Source organism: Ptychodera flava, chromosome 4 (genome assembly GCF_041260155.1).
Source record: "Ptychodera flava strain L36383 chromosome 4, AS_Pfla_20210202, whole genome shotgun sequence".
In the NCBI taxonomy this organism is placed as follows: Eukaryota; Metazoa; Hemichordata; class Enteropneusta; family Ptychoderidae; genus Ptychodera; species Ptychodera flava.
The window spans coordinates 35920258-35947549 of NC_091931.1; the positions used below are offsets into that span (position 1 = coordinate 35920258).

Below are 27292 nucleotides of genomic sequence, written 5' to 3' on the forward strand. Positions count from 1 at the left end.
AGTTTACGGAAATAGTCACCGACGACTGTTGGGTTTAGCATTGATGTTCGAGCAGCTGACAAGCCTTCAGGTTTTCGGATGGCGAGTTGTGGATGGCGCTGGATGAAACCTTGGAACCAGTCATATCCGGCTCGTTTCTTGTCATTATTGAATGGATGGGCAATACCTTTTCGCTCAGCTATTTCAAATGCAAGCCTGCATGTATCAACGATGGTCAGCCCAAATCCACGGCTTTCCATTTCAAGGATATGACACACTGTCAAATGACAAGCAGCAGTCTCTATAGGGGACAGTTATGCACAATAGAGGAGTTGGATAAGTAGAAATCATGACAACTTAAATCAATGTGGCTGCTTGGATCATCAATACATTGTTTATTATACCCTTAAACTTGCACCCGAAGGGCGCGCCGAAAATGGAAATGGCTTTGATGCATAGGTCAGGTGTCAGCATTCAAAGAAACAACTTACAGGGTGTATCAGTAGATGTCCGATATCAGTAAGATCACATAGTATATCAAAATGGTTCTACTCCGGAATAAAAAGGACGCGATGCGTACGCCGTTCTACATACTCAGTACGCCCAAATAATCACGTGATGCCGGTACAAACAAACCCACATGTGTACTGAAAGCGTATGGAAATACACGTACGTCTGTGCGCGTTTGCGCACATGGCTTTGTTTGTACCGTGGTCGATGGTCGATTCGAATTCCGGGTTTGGCCTATTAAGCAAACTGGCAGAAGCCAGCTCAGTCAGTTTGATTTTCTCTAGTCTTGACACTATCCCTGAAAATGAATTTCCTGCAAAATAACTTGAATTTTTGACAAAACATGTAAAAAGGAGACCACACTGTTTTTCAATGAAATACCTTACATTTTATTCATAGTACTTTGTTATATATGACAAGATTTCCACACGAATAATCAAACAGCAATTAAGTTTTATTGAAGCTAAAAATAATCAAAGAGAAGATAGATTTGTAAACAAAAGATGACAGTGATACAGAGTAAAGTAATGGGACTATTTGCTAGCACACTCATACAACCACGCAGAATTCATTGCTATTTGAAAAGAGGTCTTGGAATCAACCAACACATTGTTCAGATCAAAACAATCGTTGCAGAGTCTGCTAGGATCTGACAGACACATGACATTGTAAAACATTGCTAGTGTGCCCAGACACTGGTAAAGTCACGAATGAATGAAAAAATCCCACAATAATTTTGGGTACTTAAAGGAAGGGTATGATAGGAACTGCACCTGTGTGACTTTATTGTTTAGAAACAACGTATTTCATGCACGAAAAATAAATGCATCAGTCAACATGGCTATAAACATTTAAATTTTATAATGTACTTTACGACTTTTGAGTGCAGTTCTATCTACCCCCTCCCTAACCGCTTGACTATCTTGAATATTAGAAATTTCCTACACCATGTGGAATTATTAATACATGTACCCTGAGTGCTGGAAAATTACAGAAAGATGGTGATGTGTTCACATTATCTTTGGTAAACATTAGCAATGGTAGTCAAGTTCATGGCTGTTACATACATAAAGTCTGCACAACAGATTGTAAACTTCAAGTAAATTATAGCAGACATTGCCAAGTTAGAATCAATCATTCTACGAATCTGTGGCATTTGCAGAATTAAGTATACAATTTAGCAACAATTTGATGACTTGGGCAGTATAGCTAGCTATTCATACCAAAATATACTACAAACCAAAAATTTACAACAAACAGTAAACAACTTGAAAAAATAAAAAGCTGAACTGACATTCAAAATAAAATATCAAGATTATAACATTTAAATGTTGTATGAACTTGAACTTTTTTGGTATATGATGTTACACAATTACACCACATGGACACTCATTTACTATTAGAGTAGTTCACCAGTCAGAGAAGGTAACTGTACTTTTCACTGGTCAGAGGTTTGAAATCACAATTTACAAACATGCTCCATACCCCCTAACCTGATACTTGCCACAAGTGTATTCGTGGCAGCTTCACAAACCAAATACAATATTACAAACTGTGTTACTTAAGCTTTGCTTCACAATGGGTTCTATTGGTATGTCAAAAAGCTCAGATATACTAGTGTTCACCAAACAAGTACTTTCTTTCATGCAGACTAAAAGAGGTGTTTAAACCCTGAGCAAGAATTCAATAATTATCTGAGAATGAATGTTTTATTACATACCGTAAAATAGAAAGTATTTCACAGAGTAAAATTTGGGGTTACATTGCTTCATCTTGGCAAATTTCTGAGTGGTTAAAGTATTGTTTAATTTAGAGTGATAATAATGTTTTTCTACGAGCACATGCATTGATCAAAGATCTGGCAGTGTTGAATAAATGAGCTTATCAAACAATATTAGTAGTCTTCTACATCATTACTGCTATCTTGAAGATCAGACCTAACACTGATCATGTTATCCTAAGTTTGTGGCAGTATGTTAAATTTTTACCGCATCACATCAGTGACCAAAATGGCAGTTTCAATGCTCAGATGTTTTACCTTATCTCCATGGTATGTTGGCAGTGGTGTGTTGGCAAACCCAAAGTGTTGCAGTGTTTTATCAAACAAACATTAACACCAAGGTGACTGTGTAGAAGTTGGAATTCTTTTAGGTTAAACAAAAACTTCCTTGGAAATGGCAGTGATTCAATGCAAGGCAGTAGAGATCTATCAACAAAACTGGGGACGGTGGAAGAGGCAGTGGTGATAATAAAATACTTTGTCAGTTGAACAACTAAATAGGTCATCATGTAAATCACTCTCAAAATTTGATAAATCATCAGTTCCTCAATTGCAGTCAATGCAAGGTAGCTGACACCATTAGTCTTTTCACAGTGAATTCTATGACTATGGTGTGGAAACTGTCAACTACATTTCCCACAATTTTTAGCATTCTAAGAGGTGGCACCGTGATTCATAGTGTAATGAATATGATCAAAACTTTTTTTAAAAACTAAAAACATCTAACACTAAAGAGAACAGTCATTATTGGCCGCTAAAAATGAGGTCAAGATCAAATTCCTCATCTAACAATTGGAGAAAGTAATAAGTATAGTTACAAAGTGATTCTATGTTTCAGTTCAGGTTTTAGATTTTTTGTAAACTTATAACCTATTCTTTAAATCTTTTTGTTATCTTCTTGTGTATGTGTAAATGGCACATTCTTGCCTGAATTTTGTTATAATATTTAGACTACAAGATTACCATGACCTGAGCGCAGACAGTGCATATCAGAGAAGCGTAACCTTTGATATTTCAGAACATAGTTGTTGAGAGCTGGTAAGAAAGAATCGATTTGCTACCATGGCTGACATAATGTATAAAACAGAAATGGAAAGCGGTTGAAACTACTGGTTGGTCACCTGTAGCAGATATGCATGTCTTTAAAAAGTAAGAAAAGGCAGGGGTTGTTTTTTTTTGCCATTCTTCTAGACCAGAGTTTTCAACATGGGCGAATCCCAGACAGCAGAGCTGGTACGCTTAAAGAAACGTGATCGTTTCTTTTTGAACATCAAGGCCAGGTCAGGTGGATCCACGGCATCAAATAGTTCGTCAAGGTTGGGCGGACGAAACTCTTGATTGAGCAGCGTTGCTTTCAGTGCAGCTCCTGCCAGAGTAGATAAAAAAAACAGACCAAGGTTACTCCAAAGAAACTTAATCAGCACTTTTTCACACAGGAATGTTATCAGTTTTTCACTGGCTTAAAGGGAAACAGTCGTGGGAACTGCACCTGTGCGAGTTTCTGGTGTACAAACAATGTATTTCGTGCATGATATCTAGATGCACCTCATCATCATAGCTGCAACATTTAAATTATACAATGACATGTAGATTATGACAGATATGTTTTAACTTTCATCAATCACCACTGTACTTTGGATACAGTGTTTACATTGGTCATATGGGTCCCACATGACCTTTGAGCGCAGTTCCGATGACTGTATCCCTTTAAGTGCAATCTTTCTTTTGATCGTACAACTACTGATGGGACAGGAAATGTGTTCCTCAAAGTCATACAGATCTGAATGTCATATGTTTAAATGATGGTATTTGGGAAGGCCAAATCCATGTGCACAAAGAAGCAAACTAAGCCATCCATGTTTGCGGATGAAATTGAAGTATTTCCTGAGAGCCACAAGGTGAGGGTGATACTCTGTACAAACACACCACTTTCTGAAGGGCTTGGATTTTATAATCAAGAGGTATGACATTAACAACCAATATTGTTTTACATGTCATTTCTGTCTTACAAATCACACTTGGCACATCTCTGAGTTTTCACAAGATAGCATTGATTTTACACAAAGTTTTGTAAACTTTACAAGTTTTGTAAACCTTCAAATCAGACCTTCAAGGATCAAAAACTATCTTTGGAAGAATTTCACAATTGCTATTTTTGAACTTGTCTATACAGGATTCCCACAACTTTGTGAATCAAAGGCAAAGTTAGCGCTTGGACAGGGACATTTGAAAAGACACAGCTTTCTCTGTTACAAGCATTTACAATAAATGAAGATTACTCCACAGAAAGGCTGCTCCTTATTATTTTAATTCTTGGCACACCTAAGAAACACTGGGCCAAATCTTATTAAGGCTTTCCTGGTTAATAGAAAAAGGACTCCCTAGCATGATTTGTCAAATTTTTCAGTATGAATTCATTATATTCAAGTCTTGCAGCATGCGATTCAGGTAGCAAGCACAATCAAAGCTTAAGAGTGTTTCACTTACTCATGGCAAGTCATGTGCTTGGGTCAGAATTTACCAGAAGCAATTGTGTACTGTGTGAAACAGAACATGAATACCCACTTCTTTGAGAAATACTGCATCATTTTTGTGGAGTTACACCAAGGATTTCAAGCTTTAAAGCATTGAAAGTATGACTACATTGACAACTACATTTTTGACTTGCAGCTTTTGATCAAGTTACTTAATTGCAACTTGATCCAATTTTTACACCATTGGTGAGAAAGAAATCTTGGCAACATCTTCAAACGGCATTGTTTTGAATCATCTTGTACCATTATATGAACACAAATCAATTACACTAGTTTTATGAACCAACGCATTAGATGTTAAATATTTCCACTTCAAAATTTCCTTTCCTCAAAAGCAAGTTAAGTGCCTACACTTTCTATATCTATAACTACAAACACTTTTCCTACATGTAGGGCAGTTTGTTTATTTTCAGTGGAACAAGTCAGATATCCACTAATTTAATAGACTATTTTCCCCAAAAAAGATATTTCACACGCGTGACACTGCCATGCATGAACTCCTGCTACCAATGCCTGGATATACTGCAACACCAGTTTTTCACCTATATGTGAAATGGTTAAATGATCATTTACCTTGGGCCCACTTCGGTATTTTCTTCCTTGGTGCATCCTCGTCATCTGTTGAGTCATCACTGCCCAAATCACCAATGTCATAATTGTCTTCAGTTGCCGGTTTGTATGTTCTGTAAGTGGATAGGCAACAGTGAAGTGCATGTGACAATGTAGCCGGCACATTTCGTAAAGACAAAAAATCATTTCCTGAAATTCCAGAGACCATTTCTGGGCATGATACCATGCAGTGTTTCCCCTGGGTTTCAAATCTTGTGGCAAATTTGGCTAGAAGCCCTAAAAAATTATTCGCCAAACCAGATATTCAATTAGCCAAGCCGATACCACTGATCACAAATGATGTCATTTCTTTCTCATTAATATGTAAAAATATAAATTTGTCTGCATTTTCCGTAAGAATGACGGAAATAAACCCTGTTAGTGCTACTATGGATACTAAAAGTAACACCAATTTATGGTTCAGATTACAAGGTGCCAACATCAGCCACGCATACAACATAAAATTTGTCCGAATTTCAAGCGACACTTGTCCAAAGTTAGGCGTATGCAACTTTATTCAGTAACAAACCTGAAATCGCTATCGTGCGATACTGTACATATCGCTACAGACAACGGCACGAAACCTGGTTCAGCATACTAGTTTTTTTCAAACGAATCAGATATCCATTCTCGTAGCAGTTCGAAAGTAAAATACTCTCAGACTTCAGAAATATGTGCATTTTTTTAGACTTCCAATACATTTGCTTTACGCTTGAAGTTTAGCAAGCGAAGCTCGGACAGCGCAAAGCGTAATGGCGCTTGGGTCAGGGGTCATCATCAAATACGTCAGTGTGTATTCACAGCCAGCTTGAATCATGCCATGGATCACGGAAATCACGGATCATAAATCCAAATGTTCACGTCTATTATGTTAACAGAACCGTAAAATATCAAATATATACCCTTTTGATATGGAGAAACATCTTTTTGTTTCACTGACGATCAAGTTAAATGCTCAAATATCGCGACAAGACTTTGCGTATTTATTTGCACGATGTGAACGTGGAACTGGGCCGACTCGGCGGACGAGCGAGGGCTTCTCTGAAAGTCTGTATACGATGTCACGTCACAATACACCACGGTCCGTGATACACTGAAAATTGCCGCGAATTTATATTTAAGGAAGCCAATTCACACAAGTTTCTAACGCCAGTAAAGGTATTTTCTTGTTGGCAGCAATACACCACAAACATTTTCGCTATTCAGGAGTGCCTTACTCGCTCTACGTTCTAAAAAATGCCATGTGTATGCTTTTGACCATGCATGCCGCTACCTTCCTTTCCAAATTCACGGTCGACTTTCCTACATTGATCATAATTTTTCTTTCCATTTCATAGCTTTACTTGCGCTTAGAATGTGTGTTGTAGGGGTGGTTCCCCCCATATTGGTGGAGCAGCCAAAGTCAAAAAGGAAAGTTTGCCGTTTTTGCTTAGTTTCACCGTCTCTACGATCCTTCAAAAGTTCAATTCAGTGTTGACGATGACATGGCTGTCACTGCACGGAGTTATCTGTAGGCACACATTGCGCGTAGTCAAACCCAAAACTTCGCAACATTTTAGTCAACTAGTCATGATATACATGCGGTACTATTGATTTGTGAGTTATTTCGTTACAATTTTATTCATACTCTATGCGTTACAAATAGGATCTCCTGACGCATAAGGTCGGGGATGCACAGAGATAAAGCATTACGTCTCAAGTTGAATGCAGGACATGTGCGCGCGGACAGACAAAGTGATGACGTCATAGTGCAATTTTCGATTCGCAAGTTTGGCTAACTTTTGCCAAAATCTTCTCGCCAAACGCTACTTTTTTCTCGCATTTGCGATTTGGCGAGCGGGCAGCGGAAACACTGCCATGATAATCTTTTTTTCCTTTACTTGTGTTCTATCTAGCACTAAAAGTGCCAATTTCCCTGGAATATTAAATAGGATACAAAAATGTCAAACACGTTCAACAGACAGCCATGAAAATCTCTGATAAAGGGTTATGTCGTCAGCTAAGCGATTACAACAGGAGTTGTTGTAAACACATTATCAGCACTCTGAACCATACCTCTGGGGTGTCAGCTCGTAAGACTCTGATTCCATGGTAATTGTGGTGTTTAACTTCTTCTGACTTTCATTGTGTGCAAGAATGTTTGCCTTGAGGCGTTCACGCTCTTTCTCGTCCTTCTCTTGTTCATGCTGTGCAGTATCCTGTGAGCAAGAAACATTTGCTGGGTGTTTTAGTCCTTCATATCAAGACAAAAGGAAATTGAATGTTTTTATTTTGTCATGACCTAACATGTACCCTGATCACGATGTGTCAGAAGGTATTGTTTTCAAATCGAGGGTACTTACTGTTTTTGAATGATACAATACAGAATGCCAGGGGTGTTTATAAATATTACACACAGACTTTGAACTGAACATTCTAGGCTCTGAAGAAACCCTGGTTATATCATTTCTGGCAATCAAAACTGCTTTAAATCAAGGCCACTCCAAGGTCTTTGGAGTGGCTGAATATCCTTCAATTTCATCTTAACCCTATCAGACTTGGGCATAAACCCCTATGTATAGTGTTGCTGTGGTAAGTTACCAGGAACTCAGGCCTGAAAGGGTTAAAGGTATACTGTCACCTGTTCCAATTTTGCCACAGTTAGCATGGAAAGAGAAAATCTAACTAATCACATATTTTAAGCGGGTGGCCACTTTTTAAAAACAGCGCCCTAACATGGGCATTTTGAATACCAAGGAAAGCCCCTTTGACCATATATGGGCATATTTAGATTACAGGCGACTGTATACCTTTATTATAATGATTTGAAAATTCTGATAGATCACATAGCTCTATAGTGCAGTGTGAGTGTCATCACTTTCTCTTTCCACTTCCAAAAAATTCACAGTAGTTCAAGTCCATCAATATTACAAATCTCTGCAAGTAATTATGCTAACCATAGGAATCCAAATGTACTGTCCTGAGAAAAGTACTACAAACATACAGTTGGTAATTGGCAATCATTTCAATTCCAATACATATTCTATACAATCTAACCTCTCAGGCCAAGAACATTTTGAACATCCAAATATTTTACATAAACTGTAGACATAGTCTGATGCAAAGACTGATTCTGAATGTACAGAAACAGCTATCATTGAAAAGTTAGGGAAAACTACTGTATAACATGTCTTCTCAACTAATTTAGCTTGAGCCAAGGGTTTGCTAATTCAAGCATTTCCCTACCTAAACAATGGTTAAAGTGCAGTGTTAGCATAATTAAAGGAACAAAGTCGGCCATTTTCCATGAATTTTGTTTGATACGAGATACTACTTATATTGTTTGACATGTTGAAAGATACTGAATGAATGAGTGACCATGCATATATTCGACCCCGGTTTTAGACACGATCAATGAAACCATCGCGAAAATGAATTAATGGTCATGACCATTAATTCATTTTTGCGATGGTTTAATTTAGTTTTTCTAAAACCAGGGTTTGCGATGGTTTAATTTAGTTTTTCTAAAACCAGGGTCGAATATATGCATGGTCACCCATTTATTCAGTATCTTTCAACATGTCAAACAATATAAGTAGTATCTCGTATCAAACAAAATTCATGAAAAATGGCCAACTTTGTTCCTCTAAGAACCCGCTAATTCAATTCAAATTTCCATTTTGCTAAAAGACCAAGAGGCTAATTCAAAGTGTTTGACAGTATTTTCAAATGCAAATTCACGGCGACATCACATTACCTGTTGCTGCCTCAATCTCTCTTTTTCCTCCCTAGCTTTGCGTTCTGCCTCCTCTCTCGCTTTACGCTCTGCCTCCTCCCTTGCTTTGCGTTCCCTCTCCTCCCTGGCTATACGCTCCATTTCTTCCCTGGCTCTGCGTTCTTCCTCTTCCCTGGCCTTGCGTTCCTTCTCAGCTTGCAGTCTTCGTCTCTCCTCCTCTCTCTTCCTTCTCTCCTCCTCTCTCTGCTTCTCCCTGTTTCCGGGCAGAAATAGACAAAAAAGTCAACAAAGTCATTTTCCATGCAGGTACAGTCACCCTAAACCATGACACAAGTAACCTTGTATTATCTGATTTTCAAATTAAAATTTAGAAGCACACAAAGAACTTTCTGTGCCTTCCTGTTGCCTCTATCACAGCCTTGTCAAGATTTTAATAAGGGACTTGTTTCGCTTATCATGGAAAACCCAAGTCATAACACACAGCTCAAAATTACAATTGGAATTACAGTGGTGTCATTATTCATGTCATTATTAACCCTTTGAGTGCTGTAATTTTTAACACGAAAATTTTAGTGCAATATTTCACCAATTTTTATGATTTTTTTTGAGTAATTTTTGTGTGTAATTTTAGTCCAAATGGGCATCAATTTAGCTAAAGTTTTTGATCAAAATTTTGTGGAAAATGAGAAAAAACTGACTGGATTATATTTTACAACAGCAACGAAAATTGACTTTGGTGCTTAAAGGGTTAATTATTAACATTATTGTACCCTTTGTTGAGAATGTCTTACTATTTTACATTTATCAAGTGATGTAACATTCATTTTTTACACAATTCATTATACCTTTGTTCCTTCAATCTCTGTCTTTCCCTCTCTTTTTCCATTTCCTGGTCCTTTTTGGCCTGGATTTCCCGCTCCCGTTCTCTTTCCAACTCCGCCATTCTTTCTTCTTGTCTTCTCCGGGCTTCTTCCAGTTTCCTGAGCCTCTCTGCCTCTTCAAACTCTTTCTTCCTCTGCAGCATCTCCTGGTGTCGCCTCTGCTCTTCTTCCTGCAAATGTTCAGAAACCAACGTCATCTATACATGGCCACTGAATGTTCAGACACAAATATCATCATGACTCCACGGCTATTGAATGAATAGGCAAGTTTTCTTTGAAGAAATATGACCCTAGTTACTTGCAAACGACGTTTATAATTCATTTCTTTTGAAGCTCTGAATTTTATGACAAACTGTTTTATCTCACCTGGAAACTAATTGTTTTTTGCTGTCCTACCAAAAAATGTGACCTTTGCTGTCTACTGGGTGATACATTATCAGAGAGGCTGTCTCTGGAATCGTATTCATATCTGGTAGAGCTAACTTATCAGGGAACAATGTACTGTGGTATTAACAAAAGCATGTCATGCCTTGGAGCACCATGAAAACGCAGCTATCAGGTTTGACAATACATATCAAAGAAAACTAACAGAAACAAAAACCATGTTCTGATTTACATGTAATGCATGCAACAACAAAACATTATGTACAGTTATATCATACCAGTATATTGATGGCACAAATACTAATACAGCGATCTGATTGGTCGAGACGCGGAAAGAACCGTGGTATATTGGCGTTATACCATGGCTGGTATGCGCGCGAGCTCTCAGCTTGAAGCAAAAATCCATTTTTGAGGTTCCATGCAAGAATTTCAATATACTGTTATGATATAATAGCAATAAATCACACCCAGCGATGGTATACCACGAGATTTTGACCAGTTCACTCCATATATGCACTTGCTATCGCTCGTGCATATATGTCGTGAACTGGTCAAAATCTCATGGTATACCATCGCTGGGTGTGCTTTAATGCTAAATAATATTTCATGTGACACTGGCATCTAACACCATGAAAAATTGGACTTTTCTTCAACCAAGTCAACAGCACAAAATTTACAAGTACTTTCTCATACCTGTTCTTTCAATTTCTGGACCCGTATTTCTTCCTCTTGTTTTCGTCTGGCTTCAGCCTCAGCCTTCTTCTTGTTGAAAATCTTTTTCTTGTTCTGCTCTTCTTTCTTTTTCTCTTCCTTGACCTTCTCTGTCAGTGCCTGCTTTTGTTCATACTTTTCCTCCATCTGTTGTGCTTTCTCCATCTGCACTTGCAGCCGTTTCTTGCGCGCCTCTGCCGCTCTCATGGCTCGTTCTTCTCTTTTCCTGTGTTGGTGAAAGAATTGGTCAGTACTGTCAAGTGACGTTTCACTGTCTTTTCATGACAGAAGTTGATCAGCAAAGACATCTGGAAGATGGGGTGTGACTAAGTGTGCGTATATGCAAGTGTATTGAGTCTATGCACAATATGTGGGTGTCTGGTAAACATATGTGTGTATTTACAGTGGTAGTGGTCCATGAAGGGACCAAGAAAACAAGACTCATGTGGAAATAGCCTCTCTGTAGAGGCATGGGTATTGGGTAAATAGTGCACTGAATAATGATTATGCTGTACCACTTGTGTTTTGTCAAATATTAGCATCAAAAATCTCCCAAAAAGTCACATGAAGGGTTAGGTGCCTGCTGAGAATGTACTATTTATGTATGAATACTGTACACATTTATGTATGTTATGTATATAACATGTATTTATGCATGTCAATTTGTATGTAACTATGTATGTATGTATGTACAAATGTATTTATGTATGTTTGTATGTCTGTATGCATTTGTATCTATCATGAACAGACATACTTCTATACGAAGTATGTAAATGTTGAAATGTACATTTCTGTATGCATTTATGTGACTGCATATGTATTTGTATAAATGTGTACATAAGAACATATGTAAGTGCAAATATGTATGTGTGTCAACAATATAAAGGTGTGTGTGAAAATATATTTATCTCTGTTTGTCTGTCCAGTCTAGTAAATAGACATCCCACCTTTTTTGTTCTTCCAGTCGCTGTTTTCTTTCAATCTCTCGCCTGCGACGGATTTCTTCCTCCTTTTTCTGCTTCTTTTCAATCTGTTGTTTCATTTCTTTTTGCCGTTCCTTGGTGAAAATTGAATAGGTTAGCAGATTTTTGTCAGTCATCAATACAGGAAATCATGCTTCATGACACTGATTTGTGTTGCCATTGTAGTTGGAGGTGTTTGCGATGGTGTGGTGCAAACGTCTCACGCTGATGCATGCATGCTGGGAAATGTTCCTCAGTATTTTTACATTTATCAGGCAGATTGAACATTTCTATTTTTCAATAGTGAAGTTGATCCCACCTCATGCAACATTGGCATCATAGAGTTAATTAACAAAGCCAAGACAGATGATGCAAATACATTTTGACATGACAAAGCTAACTTGATATACACACATATATTATAGACCTTATTCCCATTTAATAAACTTCAAAGTTCATTATTTGTCCACACATAGAACAGCATCTACAGACATTTAATTCTGAAACACCGCTAAAGTGAGAGACAGATGCCGCAACATACCTTGACAGATTTGACTTTTAATGGAGTGTTCCTCTTGATAAATGAAGTTATGACACCGTTAGTGTTTGTTGGATAGTTGCCACTATCTTTGCGCTTTTGGTTAAGAGCGTTTAGGAAGGATGCCGCATAATTTTTGTGCCTCTGTGTTTTGAGAGAAGGGAGAGCTAATTATTAACAAGTGATAATGTACTCTAGCTCATCATATACAAATGAGAACACAACAGCTACACAGATATACATGTATCATATGCCTCCTACATGACACAAAAAACACAGGACAACAGAAAATCAGTTTTTAATTTCTCCGATTTCATACACTGTCAAGCATGTCAAGTGTTACAGGGAATGTTTTTGACGCTTGCTTACCAGATGGGTACCACCAGTGCTGATAGGGGAAGGAGTGCTATCCACTGCACTGCCACCACTGCTATGGTCATCACCACTTCCGTGTAGATATGGCTTTCTCACCGGAGTGCTGGAAGGGAAGAATTGGCACAGGGTGAGACTGGAGGGTAATGAAGTATGGTGTTTGCCTACTAAGTGGTTTGTGCTGTGTATACATGATCTTTGAACCTAACGTTCTGTCTTTACAGTAGCTGAATGTAAGGAAACACAGAAACAAGGCACAACACCACTGTATCTAGGCAAATGTCTAAACCCATACACTGTATACGATTGGTAATAAAATTAACAACTAATGAAATCAAAAATGAAAGAGTACTATCAGTGTTTGCATTGATCAATTTCAGAATGTTTTATTTTCACAGGTTACCTATAAGTAACAGCTTCTTCTTCTTCTTCACAAGAGTCGACTCTTCTAATCTTGGCGGCATTTCCTTCGTCTTCATTGCTATCACAAGTGTGCTGCTCCTCTGTAGATTCTGCATCTGGGCTAACCTCCTTGTCCGATGTAGAACTTGGATGTTGCCCGGCAACATCATCTGATTTCAAATCTTCCTCTGCTGGATATTGACAGGAAAAAAAGTGAATTAATGTATTTTTTGTGTTGGGTCTATGGAAATGAGAATAAGCTGTGGTTTTATGTCAATAGCTTTTCAATAATATTTGTCCGTTTGCTGCACTAAAATCACTGTGTTGGCCCCATAAACTGCAGTGAGTATTGCCACAGGTCAAGTTAGGCCTGGGAAACAAATGGATACCTGAATTCAAATGGGCCATGGTACAAACAACACCATGTGCACAAATGCATGCAGATATAGATGTACACTTATTTCCATCCAATTTTGCACACATGGGTTTTTTGTACCCACACCATGTAATCTCTTGAGAGTCACAAGTCTGTAAATCACAATTTTTTGTAAAAACAAATCATGTTCCTTTTATTCTGGAGTAAAACAATTTCTCAATAAATCAGAAAGTATCGGTACAATCAGCTTAAATGTTTATTCGAAATTGTTCACTGAAATATATGCAGAAAAAAACACATAACTGCTTAAAAGAGACTACAATTTACATCATACGTCTTGATTTCTACACAGAATCGAAATGAACACACACACATACATTATTCTGTAAAAGTATTATATTTCAAAAAGCATTTCGAAACACATCGTAGCATCATTTGTACATATAAAAGGCTTGCCTTACCAGTGTGTTGTGACACTTTGCCTTGTACATTTGGCTCAAGGCTGTCTTCAAAAAGCTCCATTGTGTCATTTTGATTGCACACAACCACTTCAACTTTCTCGGGATCAGAGCGACGGATTTTCCTTCTTGGGCTACTCTCATCATCAGCCTATCAGAAGAAAACAAACCAAGATTAGAGGTCAGCCAAACAGAGACACAATGGAGTACATGGTTTGGGAACCCCTGTCCAATTTTAACGTAAACCTGTTAAAATTGACTGGTCTACTGCCTTTTAGAGAAACAGTGAAATATTTTAATTAACATGTAATAACATGAATCAAATTTTACCAGTTTGGAAGTGCAAATACACTGCTATATGCATATGTAGATACAAATTAATGAGAAAAATCACACAACCACATCTGATTGTCTCTACACTGCAAATTTTGGGGGCTTGAAAAAGTGGCCGATGTAGGTCTTGAAGCCAAGTCCCCCAAATTCAGTTGGTATGCTCTACAAACCGAGCTAACGGATCAGTTCAAGTTGGTTTGTATGTAGATACATACACATAGGGTCAATTGTTATGGTCACAGCTGCTAACTTTTAACCTTTGTTAACAATTCACAACAAAAATAAGACTCTTTTCTGATATTTCAAGATGCTGCATCATGACATGCTTTCTTATATCATAAAAACTTGACAAAAAACACTACAAATATAAAAGTAACCGTTGTTGCCCTTGAGAAACTAAAAAGATTACACAGGTCCATAGTGAACTTACTTCATGAGAATTGTCAGCAGACTCTTGCTGGGACTCCTCATTCTGGCAGACAACTGATCTTGATTTCCGTAGACTTCTAGACTTGATGCTGGCAAGACTGGATTTCCTCTTAGATCTTGTACTGGCAACACTGGATCTCTTCTTACTCATTTTCCTGCCTTTCCTTTGTTTAGTTCTACGTGTGGGGGGAAAAATCAGCGCTCAGGGGTCAGTATTTGATTGTCTCCTGATCATTATATTTATACACTGTGGGTTGACATTGGGTAACTTAAATGGGAGGTTACAGGACCGAGGGGATTACTGGTGATACAGGCATTTGCATACTCTGGGTGGGAGTGTTGAATTTTACCGTATGATAAATTTGAGCAATCATGATGGGCACTTTTATGATGCGAAAAGGGTCAAATGGTCGTAACAAGGAACACATTTTGAAACATATGCGTTCTCTGACAAAAAAACAAACATTTTTTCAGTATATTCTCAAGTTTAATCGCTGTATATTCACAGACATCATATGCAAGATTCAATAACAATGAACGCCTGAAACATGGCAAAACTATTGGATTCTGGGACCAAACGCAGCATGTCTGATCAGAAGTGTGCCTTGTTATTACATTTGCATAGATTTACGATAATCCGGCTTTTATAGGGGAAGTTCCTGTTTAAGACTGATGTGCAGTTCATTGGATTTTACCATTTCTACACTTGCAAACATTACAACTACCATACACACATATTGTATTGCTGATTCAATACACATGAATGGGAGTTGTCACTGAACTAAGCAATAAATATATTTGATATAATAATACAATTTTAGTGAGAACTATCAAAACCACCTTGTGCAGAAAATATCATGAATATGCAGATGTTTTACTGCTTTCTTACCAAAAAATGACAGCTTTGAAAAACAATGTACTGTACTTGTGAAATGCTTGTGCTTAGGTTGTCAACCGTTGAGGAACATTGGTAAATGACTTGAGAACCCTGTAACATATTTCTTGTAACATTGCTGCTGTCTCCTAACCTGAATTGTATTGATATACCAAGGGGATCCCTGGTAAAATGACTGCAGAACCCTGGTTACATTTACCAACGTTACCAACCTCAACAAAAAACACTGATATAATGTACTTTGTAAAGAAAGATACCTGATAGCTCTGTTTGGACGCTTTTGTTGCCCTGCTGAGTCATCGTCTTCAGACTTCATGGTGGATACTGACATGGTTCTAGAACGCAGTTGACGCCTGACTGGCTCCTCAATCAAGCTGTCTGGCTCAATGTCAGGGTCACCTTTGTCGTCAAGGCTGTCTTCAAAAGTCTCCTCCTTCTCAGCGGTTTCCTTGGTAACCTCTTCACTGCTGGACTCAGAGCAGGGTTTGGTTTTCTCTTCAGATTTGTGGCTTATATCACACGTTGATTCTGCAGGTCGCCCCTCATCTTGTTGACTGCCAGCACTGCCCTCATCTTGAGATGTACTGATACAAATCACCTCTTGGGAAGTCCCACAGTCTGTCTCCTCTGGAGTGGCAGCTGATGTGGGATTACCTTCTTTGCCACTACCGGTGTCTGAAGAAGCAGATGTGACTTCATCAGAATCACTCACTTTCACCGTGACTACGGAGGTATCTTTCTCAGATGCACTAGACATGGTACTCTCACCACCAGCTGTTGACACTGGAGGGAAAAATTTGATCCCCTGACTGTTGTTCTCCTCTGGTTTTTCCTTCAGCGGTTCCATGCGTCCCTTCTTTCCATTAGCAAGGCGTAATCGCTTTGGCGGTGTGTGCTCATCGTCGGAGGAACTGGCAACAATGTACTCTTCATGGACATGGATCAGCTTTTTGACTTTGCTGGATTGTATGACGTGCCTTAGTTCAATCTTGGGCGCCCATTTAGATTTGGAAGCCAAGTCCTCTGTGACACTTTCAGAGACAGCACCTTCATTTGACCCTGCTACTCCTGTGTTGCTTGCTTCTTGTGAGGTGGTGTTTGCTTTGTTGCGCAGGGATCCCAATCTGCTTCTCTGTAGCGCTGTGCGCGAAGCAGTTCTTGTCATTCTTGTCATCTGAGGTGGTGTGCATGTTTGTTCCTCACTGTCTAGCTGCCTTTTCAGGCGCAGAGTAGCTGCTCGCGATGCACCTCTTCTAGGTTTCCTTGTTTCGGGTGGTGGCGTTGAAGTTTTTCTAGCTTCACTTGTTTTCTCAGCCAACTCTTGCACAACCAGATTGTTTCTTTCTTTCTCTGCTGTCTGAGCATCATAACCTGCTGTTTGTTGAATCAGCATATCCTCACTAGTAGTTTCGGTGATTTTGACTTTCTTTTTATTTTCTTTTGATTTGTGTGCGTCTCCATCTTCCTCCTCTTTACTCTCAGCTTCCTCGGTTACCTTTGCTAAGACTGACCTCCTGGCACTACTTCTCTTTGAGGCAAGACTTTGAGATCTATATGAGAGAATGCAGACAAAATCTATGAGAAAGCTTACCAATGGCTATTTATTCTGAGAAAGCTAAAGATTCTCAATGTTAGCAGTCACATCCTTGTTTCTGTATATCGTGGCTGTATGGAAAGCATTCTAACTTTCAACATTGTCACTTGGTTTGGTCATATTTCTGTTAAAGAGAGAATGCGACTAATGAAAATTGTGAACATGTGTAGTCGACTTGTTTGGAGAAAGCTTTTGAAAGATCATGGAGAACGGGAAACCCAGGCCCTTCGTGGGAAAGGTTTACCCATTCTTGGTGATAAATCTCACCCATTAAAGGGACAAAGTCAGCCATTTTTCACGAATTTGTTTGATACGAGATACTACTTATAGTGTTTGACATGTTGGAAGTTACTGAATAAATGGGTGACCATGCATATATTCAACCCCGGTTTTTACATGATACATTAAACCATCGCAAAAATGAATTAATGGTCATCTACAGTAATTTGAGACAACAATGTGAGAGGAAAATATGGTAATTTGGAATCTACATGAAAAGGTACACAAATGTCAAGTAATTTTCCAAATAAATGACTGTACCATCTCTTCTTTGACAGGGGTAAATTTTCCCCGTTGTCTTTGATGCACATCACTTATTCAGTCATTTTAAGATTGCGAACAAAGCAACTCTGAGAATGCGTATCAAATTGGAATTGATTGACACACAGATGAAGACTAAAAATAGTAAAATGCAATGCAATAGTTATAATGAATCTACAATAACAATTTGAGACAGAAATGTGTGAGGAAAACAGTGATTTGGAATCTACATGAACATATCATATACACAACTGTCAAGTAATTTTCTAAATGAGTGACTGTACCTTCTCTTCTTTGACAGGGGTAAATTTTCCTCGTTGTCTTTTCTAAGTCGTCTCTTCCTCCTGTTCTTAACTGATGGTGTTTTCGGAAGCAATTCAGGCTCTTTGGTCCTTTGTTAGAGACGAAAAAAAAAAACCAGAGACTCGCCATCACTAAAAGTGAAACTGAAAAGGTATCTGACAAGATCTTTGGTAAAAATGAAAAAATCAATATCAATAACATACAAGCAGTGTTCCCTTTCACTTACAAACTCCTTGAAGCAATCCAGTAATTCCTGAAAAAATTTTGGCATAAAGTCCTCACCAGTACTCATATGTGAAATACAACTGTGACAGCAAACTTCCTTTAGACTTTTAGTCAGTGGAACATCAATGTAGCTCAAAGGGAACAAGATACTTAGTCTGAGAGGCAAGTTTTAATTGGTGTAATGATATTCTCAAGTATGAGAACTTAAATGAACTTCAAATTCTTGAAAAGCATCGTGGTTGGCAAACCATAGACCCTACAGTACCATAAATATTGTGATAAAATTCAAAATTTGATAGTCCATGAAAATTACAGTTGTAAAATAGATCTTGCTGGGACTTAAACCAGTCACTGTCATGTACACATGTCCTCATACCATACCTTTGAAATGATTCTTTCGCTACCACAAGAATTTCTTCCAACCATTTCATGTGATCGTTTTCAAAGGAATGCAGGAAATCTTTGAGTTTCTTTGTTGTGACCTGGTGCAGGGCAAAGCCCAGGTCTCTAGAAACATGATTTGTTTCTATTGGAGGCATTACTACAATTGATGTGAAAATGGTGTACAACAGTCACCAATACAATAATCAAACAGATGCGCTTGAATTTTCACACACAGACTGCAAGGCGATCCATGGATATTCAAGGTTTGGTATTGAATAAAACAAGCTGTCTTTATATGGATGTCTGTAAGAAAAATAAACATACACATTAACATACATGTACATTAGAAAAGTTTAAGATAATTCTAGCATTGCTAGCACCACAGGCACCTGGCTAGTCACTTTGCGAATCCCCTATGATACTACAACAGAAATATTTTTGTTGTATCATAAGGGAATCATGAGCTGACCAGCCAGGCGCCTGTGATATAGCAAACATCTTTCTCAAGCAATCTTGACCTATGAAGGGTTGTTGACCTTGATTTTGTGTAAATTTTGGTATTCAGCCATGGTAAGACCTCTAGCTATTCCAGTATTGGCTTGGGTCTTTTGGTCCAATTTAGATTTCATAAAGCAACAAATACTGCAAAACCAAGAATGAAGATTCATGATGCAAAATCCTTGCTTTGTATAATAATTTATGGTATTATGACTCGTCTATCATTAGTATGAGCCGATCGTTCATTGACAGTAGACAATAAAAGTTAACACTCGATACTTTCAGCCTGCCTTCTAAATTGCTCGGCTTATGTCAGTCGGCAAAATGTTTGTGGTGAAAATCCTTACTTTGCACAATATTTATGTACTATTTACACGATTCCTCTATCAATGGTATGATCCGAATGTTCATATAAGGTAAACGATAAAAGTTTAATACTCGATATTTTACCACAAACATTTTGTCCACTGACCTATAAAGCTGAAATATTTACAAAACATGTAGAGGGCTGACTGACAAGGGTTGTTACGAAGAACATGTAAACTTCGTGAGGAAAGTACAAATTTGTGATGTTTCAAAATCACGGCTTTTATGTTCACTGATAACTTTTTGTTTATGCAGTTCCGTTGCCCACAACTGTTTCTGACGACTTTGTGTGGTGTAAAATGAACATCAATAACATACGAGCAGTGTACCCATTTCTCCACCACACAAAATCGTCGCGGAAAGTCGAAGGCTACGTACCTGCATTCATAACTGTAAAATGATAGGAATACGGATGCAAAGTGTACGTCTGGCGTGTAAAATTTGCTGCGAAAACGAGCCCTGCCACTCCTTGACGTGTTCTGCAGACCACTCCAATGACCAACCTACCCGAGTGGTAGAGGCTACGGATTCGGAGTGTAAAATCAGTTCATTCTTGACACTTACCTCGTTGTATTCACGTGCTGCTCAAATTTTGACCAATACGACTCTAAAAGCAAATTCAACTTAGTATCACTAAGCAAATCTATCACTTTTTGCACTCAAATGGTGATCCGAAAGTACATGAAAACGAATTAAATTGGGCAAAATATCCACTGATATGGCGTCTCGTTGTATATACGTTTCAAATTTGGCAACAGAAAAGTGACCAATGAAATGACAGTAAATTCATGACGTCACTGATATAGCGCCACCACCGTTCTATACATCAGCAGAGAATGGTGCTTTTGTTTATTCAATTCAATTCAATTCAAATTACTTTATTGTCCATTAATGAAACACGCACATCCTCAAATGGAAAATTTTCTCTAGGCACCACAAAGCTCCTGACTTACAATAAAAACACACACACATATATACACAGTCTTGGGGAAAAATCAATAAATTACGTATAAAATTCCGAGTTTAAAACCGCCACAGGTGGAGGTAAAAAAGACTTTTTGTAAAAGTTTTTATGCGCAAAAGGTACCTTAAGTCATTTATATATTCCAACAATACCCACTGCACTTCGGGCACTTTTGGCACAGGCGCTCCTTTAATAGCTGGGTAGTCTGCTAATAATGTGTGCAATGGTAGTCTGGTGCAATCTGAGAGGTGTTTTTAATTTCATTTTTTTATCAACTGTTAGAATACCCCAGGGGGAGAGCACAAGAGGGGTTCCCCCTCTCGTATCGAAAATTTTGAGAAATTGATGTGTGAAAAAGGTGCAATCTGGGGTGTTTCAATTTATTTTGCACTCAGTAAAATTGTTTGAAAATTACATTGAACACTGACATTTTTATTACATTTTTTGCATGATCAGTCTTGAGTAACAACATTCTCAAGAACCAAACAATGACAATACATTTTGCAAAAAACAGTTCTCAGTTTGCCAGAGATTGAAGACCAAAGAATATGCAGGAATGGAAAATCTGTGACCTTCTTGTGTAATTTCACCAGCTGCCAGCTTCTAATGAAAAGCCTGAATACATTATGGTGAAATGTCAAAATGGGTATTGAACCTAAGTCAATGAAAATATGTTTCTGTGATAGTAAAGGATGAATTCACAACAGTTCAGTTTTGTCCAGATCCTGTGAAAAGGTTTAGAAATTATGTATGCAATGGTGCAGTCTGGTGCAATCTGAGAGGTGTTTCAATTTATTTCGTACAGAAAATTGAGTTACCCACCCCTTCTTCCTCTCCACATTTTGAGTTTTCAAATTTTTGAGTGACCCCTCCCCCCCCCCCCACAGTCCTCTGACGCCCCCAGGCCGTAAATAATTACGGCTTTCTAAAGTGGTACTTTTTTGGTTGCAGAGATACGGGTGGGACTATGGAGTTAGGACCATTGAGTACACATCGTGTCATTGCCATTGACTGCTGTTTTCTGTCATTTATTTTGTAATTGAAATAAACAATAAAGAATGAAGACTTCATAAAATGAAATAAAAATATTGCAGAAATTCTCTGAGGGAAGAAATTCTCTTTCAAAAATGAGCAGATACAAAATTTTTGTGCAGTATGTAGAGATCAGAAAAAAGGGTGATGCATCGTCATAAGCCACGCACCTCTTTACGGCAACAAGCTTAGCGCTACCCATAAGAGGATTTTTGCGTAGATCAGCAGAAATTTTGCTCTGGCTTGTGAGAATGGGGTGATGCAACTCATCCAATACAATCACAATCCAAGTAATTTCTTTGTCTGTGGTATTGGGCATAACACCATGGATTTTATACCTTCTTGTTTAGCTAGAATGCATCTCTGGATAGAGATAATGAACTCTCAAACTTTTGCAATACTTGTTCAGTCTACAACTTATAGAGTCTCATGACAAAGTTTCCACAAGCTAATTTGGTGAAAAAAGGTTTTTCCTCATTGAATTAACACAAGGGTGACTGCTGTTTTGAATTTAAATGGTCAGTGAATAGTGGGTAATTTGCATTTCTAGTACCAAATTTTGAATGGAGAATCCAGATTTTTTCTTGATTTTACACAGAGTGATTAAAAGTATCCTTACAGACAATTTGAGCAAAGTTTGTCATTAAGTAGTATCTGCCTCGGAAGTAAAAGACTGAACTTTGGCTCAAACTTTCTTCAAGACAACTTTCCACTATTCTAAAACCGAATAAAGATAAAAAAATCAGGGGCCAACGTCTAAGATTTGTAGTAGAGAAACAAGTTACCTTAAATTTACCAATATTTGAAATCTAAAACGGCTGCTATCCTTGTGTTAACTCTTTGGGGGGAAAAAATCAGTTTTGGAAAGGACAGTCAAAATTTTACTTACTCTACGAGGTGTAAAATGAGCCCCCACAAGTGATAGACCAGAAAAGTGTTGAATAAAACATGCCGGTCCAAATGTCTGTTCCTGACGTGCACTCTACCATAACCAATGTTTCAGGTACTTTCCATTTTCTCCTGCACTGCAGGCCATATAAAAACTGGCTGAATATTTCCCACTTTGCAAAAACAGTTATTTTTGGGCTCAAAACCTGAACTACTGAAGAACTACCAGCATTAAAGTGAGGCAGAACATATGAAGCATTTCTATGTGAGGAGGCATCACTTTTTGAGAATTACCATCGGGACAAGGCCCTATTAGTTTACTAAACATCGTCTTCACAGTTGCAAACAAAACACATGCCATAAAGATTTACTAACAGCATAGCCACTTGGAGGACCATGGCTGTTTTAAGAAACACAGCATATTTGTGCTCTTTTAACAGAAAACTGAGACTCTTATGGTTGTATGGAAAAAACATAATTCTTTTATTATAATTTGACTGAGTTACAAAAAATTCTGACACTTGACGATAGTTGGTAACATGATGAAAACAAGGCCCTCTACAGAATTGGCGACATGATGACAAGAAAGGAAAATGCCCACAGGGACAAAATATAAAGCAAAAACAACTTATAACATGTGACGCAGTATGTTACACCCACTGCATTGCAATTTAACTCCAGGTTTTATTTTCAACCTGATCACAATCTGTTATTTACAGTTTCACACACACACAAAAACTATGAACAACAAGCAGTCTACACCCACACCATTTGAATTTTCATAAGAGCAACTCAACATGTCAGAAAACAGAGGACATGAATATGTAAACTTTTCACGATATGACAGTGAGACACAAATTTGTGTCAATAACAGTTTCCTTTTCTTGCATATATTTTCATTATTTTTTATTTCTTGTTCGTTTTCATCACTTCTTTACAGTAAAGACACTCCCTGTTTCTGTCTAATTTTTCACATTGTCAGAAATTCTCCACTCTCTTACTATACAAAATACGGTTGACTGAAAACATCTGAACGACGTGAAATCTCAACTATGGGCTGGATAATTTATGGAAAGGATATGACTGGTGGAGTAGAAATATAATACAGTACAAAGCCCCTTTATCTCAGCAACAAGATTTGCCAATAATGCAACGTCTCGATGACCATTAAAAGTCTACAGAAATAAAATTATCGCTACAATAAATGCCATGTATGATGTAGGCTCAAAAAAGTTCAGAATTTGTTGCAAATGAACACCATGATTTTCACCTGTCATTCATCATTTCTTGGCTTTACAATAAAATATCTGAGCTGTCTGTATGCAGTCACGACTTCGTTTTGTCGAATGTTTCAGAAACTTCCATAGTTGAACCCACACCCCACCTCTTCAATGTCACTGCTCTGACAAAAATCCAGTATTTTATACCCAGTGAAGTTTTGAAGATTCTAAAAAGCAGTAAAATATACAGAGTCTTTATGAATCTAGATATGAAAATATTGAACAAAAAAAATGTATTCTCCAAGGTCTCAACATAAGGGTCATAGATCTTACACCTGCAAAGGCAAGTTCCTCCAGCTATCATCATCGATTCTTCTTCCGCGAACTGCTAGAGCTGCAAGTGAGGTGGTTAGGGAAAACATTTCAACTCAATTCTGTACACAAATATAAAATAAATAACAAGATTTAAACAGCATGATATAAACAGTGTTGAATCTTGAATGCCGCTTCACATCACTGAGAGGTGCAAATGTCTTCCAAGGACGCACAACAAAATTGTCGAGGTGGCCTAAATGGCACCTTTAAAAAGTGTAAAGGTAGAAAAGTTACGGCAACATGACCTCGTGAACAAATATTGTTTTTGAGGTTATTTTTAAGCCACTAAGCAAAACCAGAAACAATTTCATATCCAAACTCCAGTCTATCGATGTTAGATTGTTGTTCGTGACAGTAAAGTGACTGACAGGTTGGTGTATGTACAGCATCATGGGCTACAGTAGTATTACTGGTACCAAATTTGGATATTTTGTGCCAATTATCGCATTTGCCATTGACGAAATGGGTGTACTGTGCCATTGCGCTAGCTGTAGCTCCAAGTACTGAGTACCCATTCACTGGAAAGGATTGCACAGCTATCATGATAAATTACAAACACCATGTACGCAAAGGGAGGTACGAATGGCATTAGCAAAGCTATAAACATTTGTTAGTGTGAAGGTACATGCTTACACTTTCCTTTTGCTATTCACTAGATTTGACTGAATTTTCAGGTTAGACAAGATGACATTTTGTACATGTATTTCTGTCTGAACATTATGCATGAGTCTGTCACCCATCACGTCACAGTAGTGTTTTCTCAAAGTAATAAACTATTGCAAAGTCAAATGTCTGTGTCTGGAGTCGATGCATGACCTCATGGCTCTGTATATGCATGGTATGTGCCAAAATCAACATCAGTTCAGAATAGCGAAACTTACTTTTATAGCAATGCTGCTGATTGAAATGATCATTAAAATGCCTTTATGGACAATGGTTATGTAACTTTCAGTGCAAAAACGATATTATGGCTGTAGGTTACTTGCATCTTTGAGCCAAAGGCATGTGTATACTATAGGGCTGCCCAGCATATCACTGACTGATTGATCCTCTTTCTCCCAAGTTGTATTTATTTCTACGGTTTGTCTATGGAGCCTCGTAGAAAGATGATTAAGGTAGTATGCACCTCGAAAGTGAAAGACTTAAACTTTTGCTCTAACTTTCCTCAAGGAATCTTTCAATCATTCTCTTTCAAAATCAAGAATAAAAATGGGGGGGTCACCGTGCAAATTTTGGTACTAGAGAAACAAATTACCCAAGATTTACCGATATTAGAAATTCAAAATGGCCGCCATCCCTGTGTTAACTCTATGAAGAAAAATAAAAATTTTCGAATTTCGAAAAACTAAGCCGGTGAAAAGTTTTCTTCCACCAAGAGCTTTAAAATGAACCCCCACATGTGGTATATCAGAAGAGAATTGTAAAAGTTTGAGAGTCCGAATGTCTGTCCCCGAGGTGCGTTCTACCTTAATCTACACGCAAATGAGGTCCTGGAAGTCTTTGTACAACTGCAAATATGATGAAATTAGATGTTAAAAGGACACCGATATTTATAAAATGCTCAGCAGAATACCGGTATGAGTCTTCAGGAGCAAACCCTGAGGAATTGCAGTATTAACCCTTTTCCTGCTAAGTTCATTAATCACCATTACGTCAAGTTGGTTAAAACTAGTAAAGTAAAACATGTCCCATATGGTACATTTTACCAAAGACTTGAAGATTTGAAAGTCCCCGAAGACAGAGATACTGTAAACATGATTTTTACGGACTAAAGCTGCTATAACATGCTAGGCCAAGTGGGTGAAAACACATATAGATTGGCTCAATACCACTTTTACTGACTTGGCAGATGGGGCTGTGATACCGTCTGGCAGGAAAAGTGTTAAATGTCGAGACTGATGACAGAATCTGATTTAAGATTTTGTACCCCTGAAAATTTGCTAATAATTACCAATCCAATAACGTTTCTCACGTGTTCATTTTGATGACTGCTTTGCTTGTAGCATCCCAATCGCAGAGCCTGCTAGTCTACCATTACTGAATTTTTTTCCCTCATTTTAGAAATTTGATAATAATTACCAATCCGATAACATTTCTCTTTCATGTTCATTTTGATGACTGCTTTGCCTGAAGCATCCCAATCGCCTAAACTGCTAGTCTACCATTACTGAAATTTTTGTCCTCATTTTGGAAATTTGATAATAGTTACCAATCCGATAATGTTTTTCTTTGATATTTGATGACTGCTTTGCTTGTAGCATCCCCATTACCGAACCTGCTTGTCTACCATTACTCAAATTTTTGTCCTCATTTTGGAAATTTGATAATAATTACCAACCCTATAACATTTAGAGGTTATAAACGGCAAGCGAGGGTATTTGGTTGCGGATATAAGACCTCTAGGGTGAAAATTAGCATATTTGGCGGGAAATAATCACCGAGCGAAGCGAGGTGATTATTTCACCCAAATATGCTAATTTTCACCCCAGAGGTCTTATATCCGCAACCAAATACCCGAGCGCACCGTTTATAACCTCATTATAATATGTTGAAGTTAAAAACAAGTGGACAATTTCGTTATTAGGACCGAAGTTGGAACGACAGTTCAGGAGCGCCCAGCCTCATACAAACTCTAAAAAGAACGTTTCAGAACGCGCGCGCGTGCACAGTTGCATTCATAAACTACGGTTACGCAACGCATCGATATCGCGATTAGACATCGAACTTGAAGAATTTTTTCTTTAAAAAAAACGCTCATAAAACTTTAAAAAATTGTGGTGTTGTTACACAGACTCCGCTGCTTACAGAAACTCTTCATATTTTGGTTCGTCAAGCTGCACTAGCCTAAAATTTAACGATCAAAAACAATCTGAAGCCATAGACTTGTTCGACATTACGGCGCGTTGAACTCTCAAGTTGGCGTTCGAAATTTGCGCGAGCTCAAAAATGTTACGCGGCGCGCAGGTCTTCTTGTTGAGAATATAAACCCCGGCTCCAGCCAATCAGATTGCCGGATTCCAGCCAAGCATATTATA

At 38.0% G+C, this 27292-nt stretch overlaps 2 protein-coding genes across 7 annotated transcripts in view; both read right to left on the bottom strand.

The window, feature by feature from the left end:
* Positions 1-925: 925 nt before the first annotated feature.
* On the bottom strand, positions 926-20528 carry LOC139131605 (inner centromere protein A-like). 3 transcript variants are annotated; one of them, XM_070697726.1, is made up of 16 exons: positions 20343-20528; positions 18912-19217; positions 18287-18394; positions 16126-17418; positions 14975-15149; positions 14215-14362; positions 13379-13565; positions 12973-13081; positions 12607-12747; positions 12051-12160; positions 11086-11329; positions 9973-10178; positions 9149-9380; positions 7468-7610; positions 5377-5486; positions 926-3635 (listed from the first exon to the last, which is right to left on the bottom strand). In XM_070697726.1, exons 2-16 carry the CDS (start codon positions 19067-19069, stop codon positions 3457-3459), a joined length of 3543 nt encoding a protein of 1180 aa, XP_070553827.1. In that variant the 5' UTR covers positions 19070-19217; positions 20343-20528; the 3' UTR covers positions 926-3456. The 3 variants fall into 3 exon arrangements, with proteins under 3 accessions (XP_070553827.1, XP_070553826.1, XP_070553828.1); XM_070697725.1 differs by having other exon boundaries at positions 13379-13568; XM_070697727.1 differs by lacking the exon at positions 926-3635 and having other exon boundaries at positions 5369-5486; positions 13379-13568.
* Positions 20529-23121: 2593 nt separating this feature from the next.
* LOC139131606 (THO complex subunit 2-like) overlaps positions 23122-27292 on the bottom strand; it is a 48857-nt gene continuing 44686 nt past the window's right edge. For all 4 annotated transcript variants that reach the window (XR_011552164.1, XR_011552163.1, XM_070697729.1 and 1 more), the window contains exon 39: positions 23122-24276. Coding sequence is in view for 2 of the 4 variants with exons in the window: in XM_070697729.1 (XP_070553830.1) it covers positions 24246-24276 (31 nt within the window). In the remaining 2 variants the exon portion in view is untranslated. The remainder of the gene's footprint in view (positions 24277-27292) is intronic.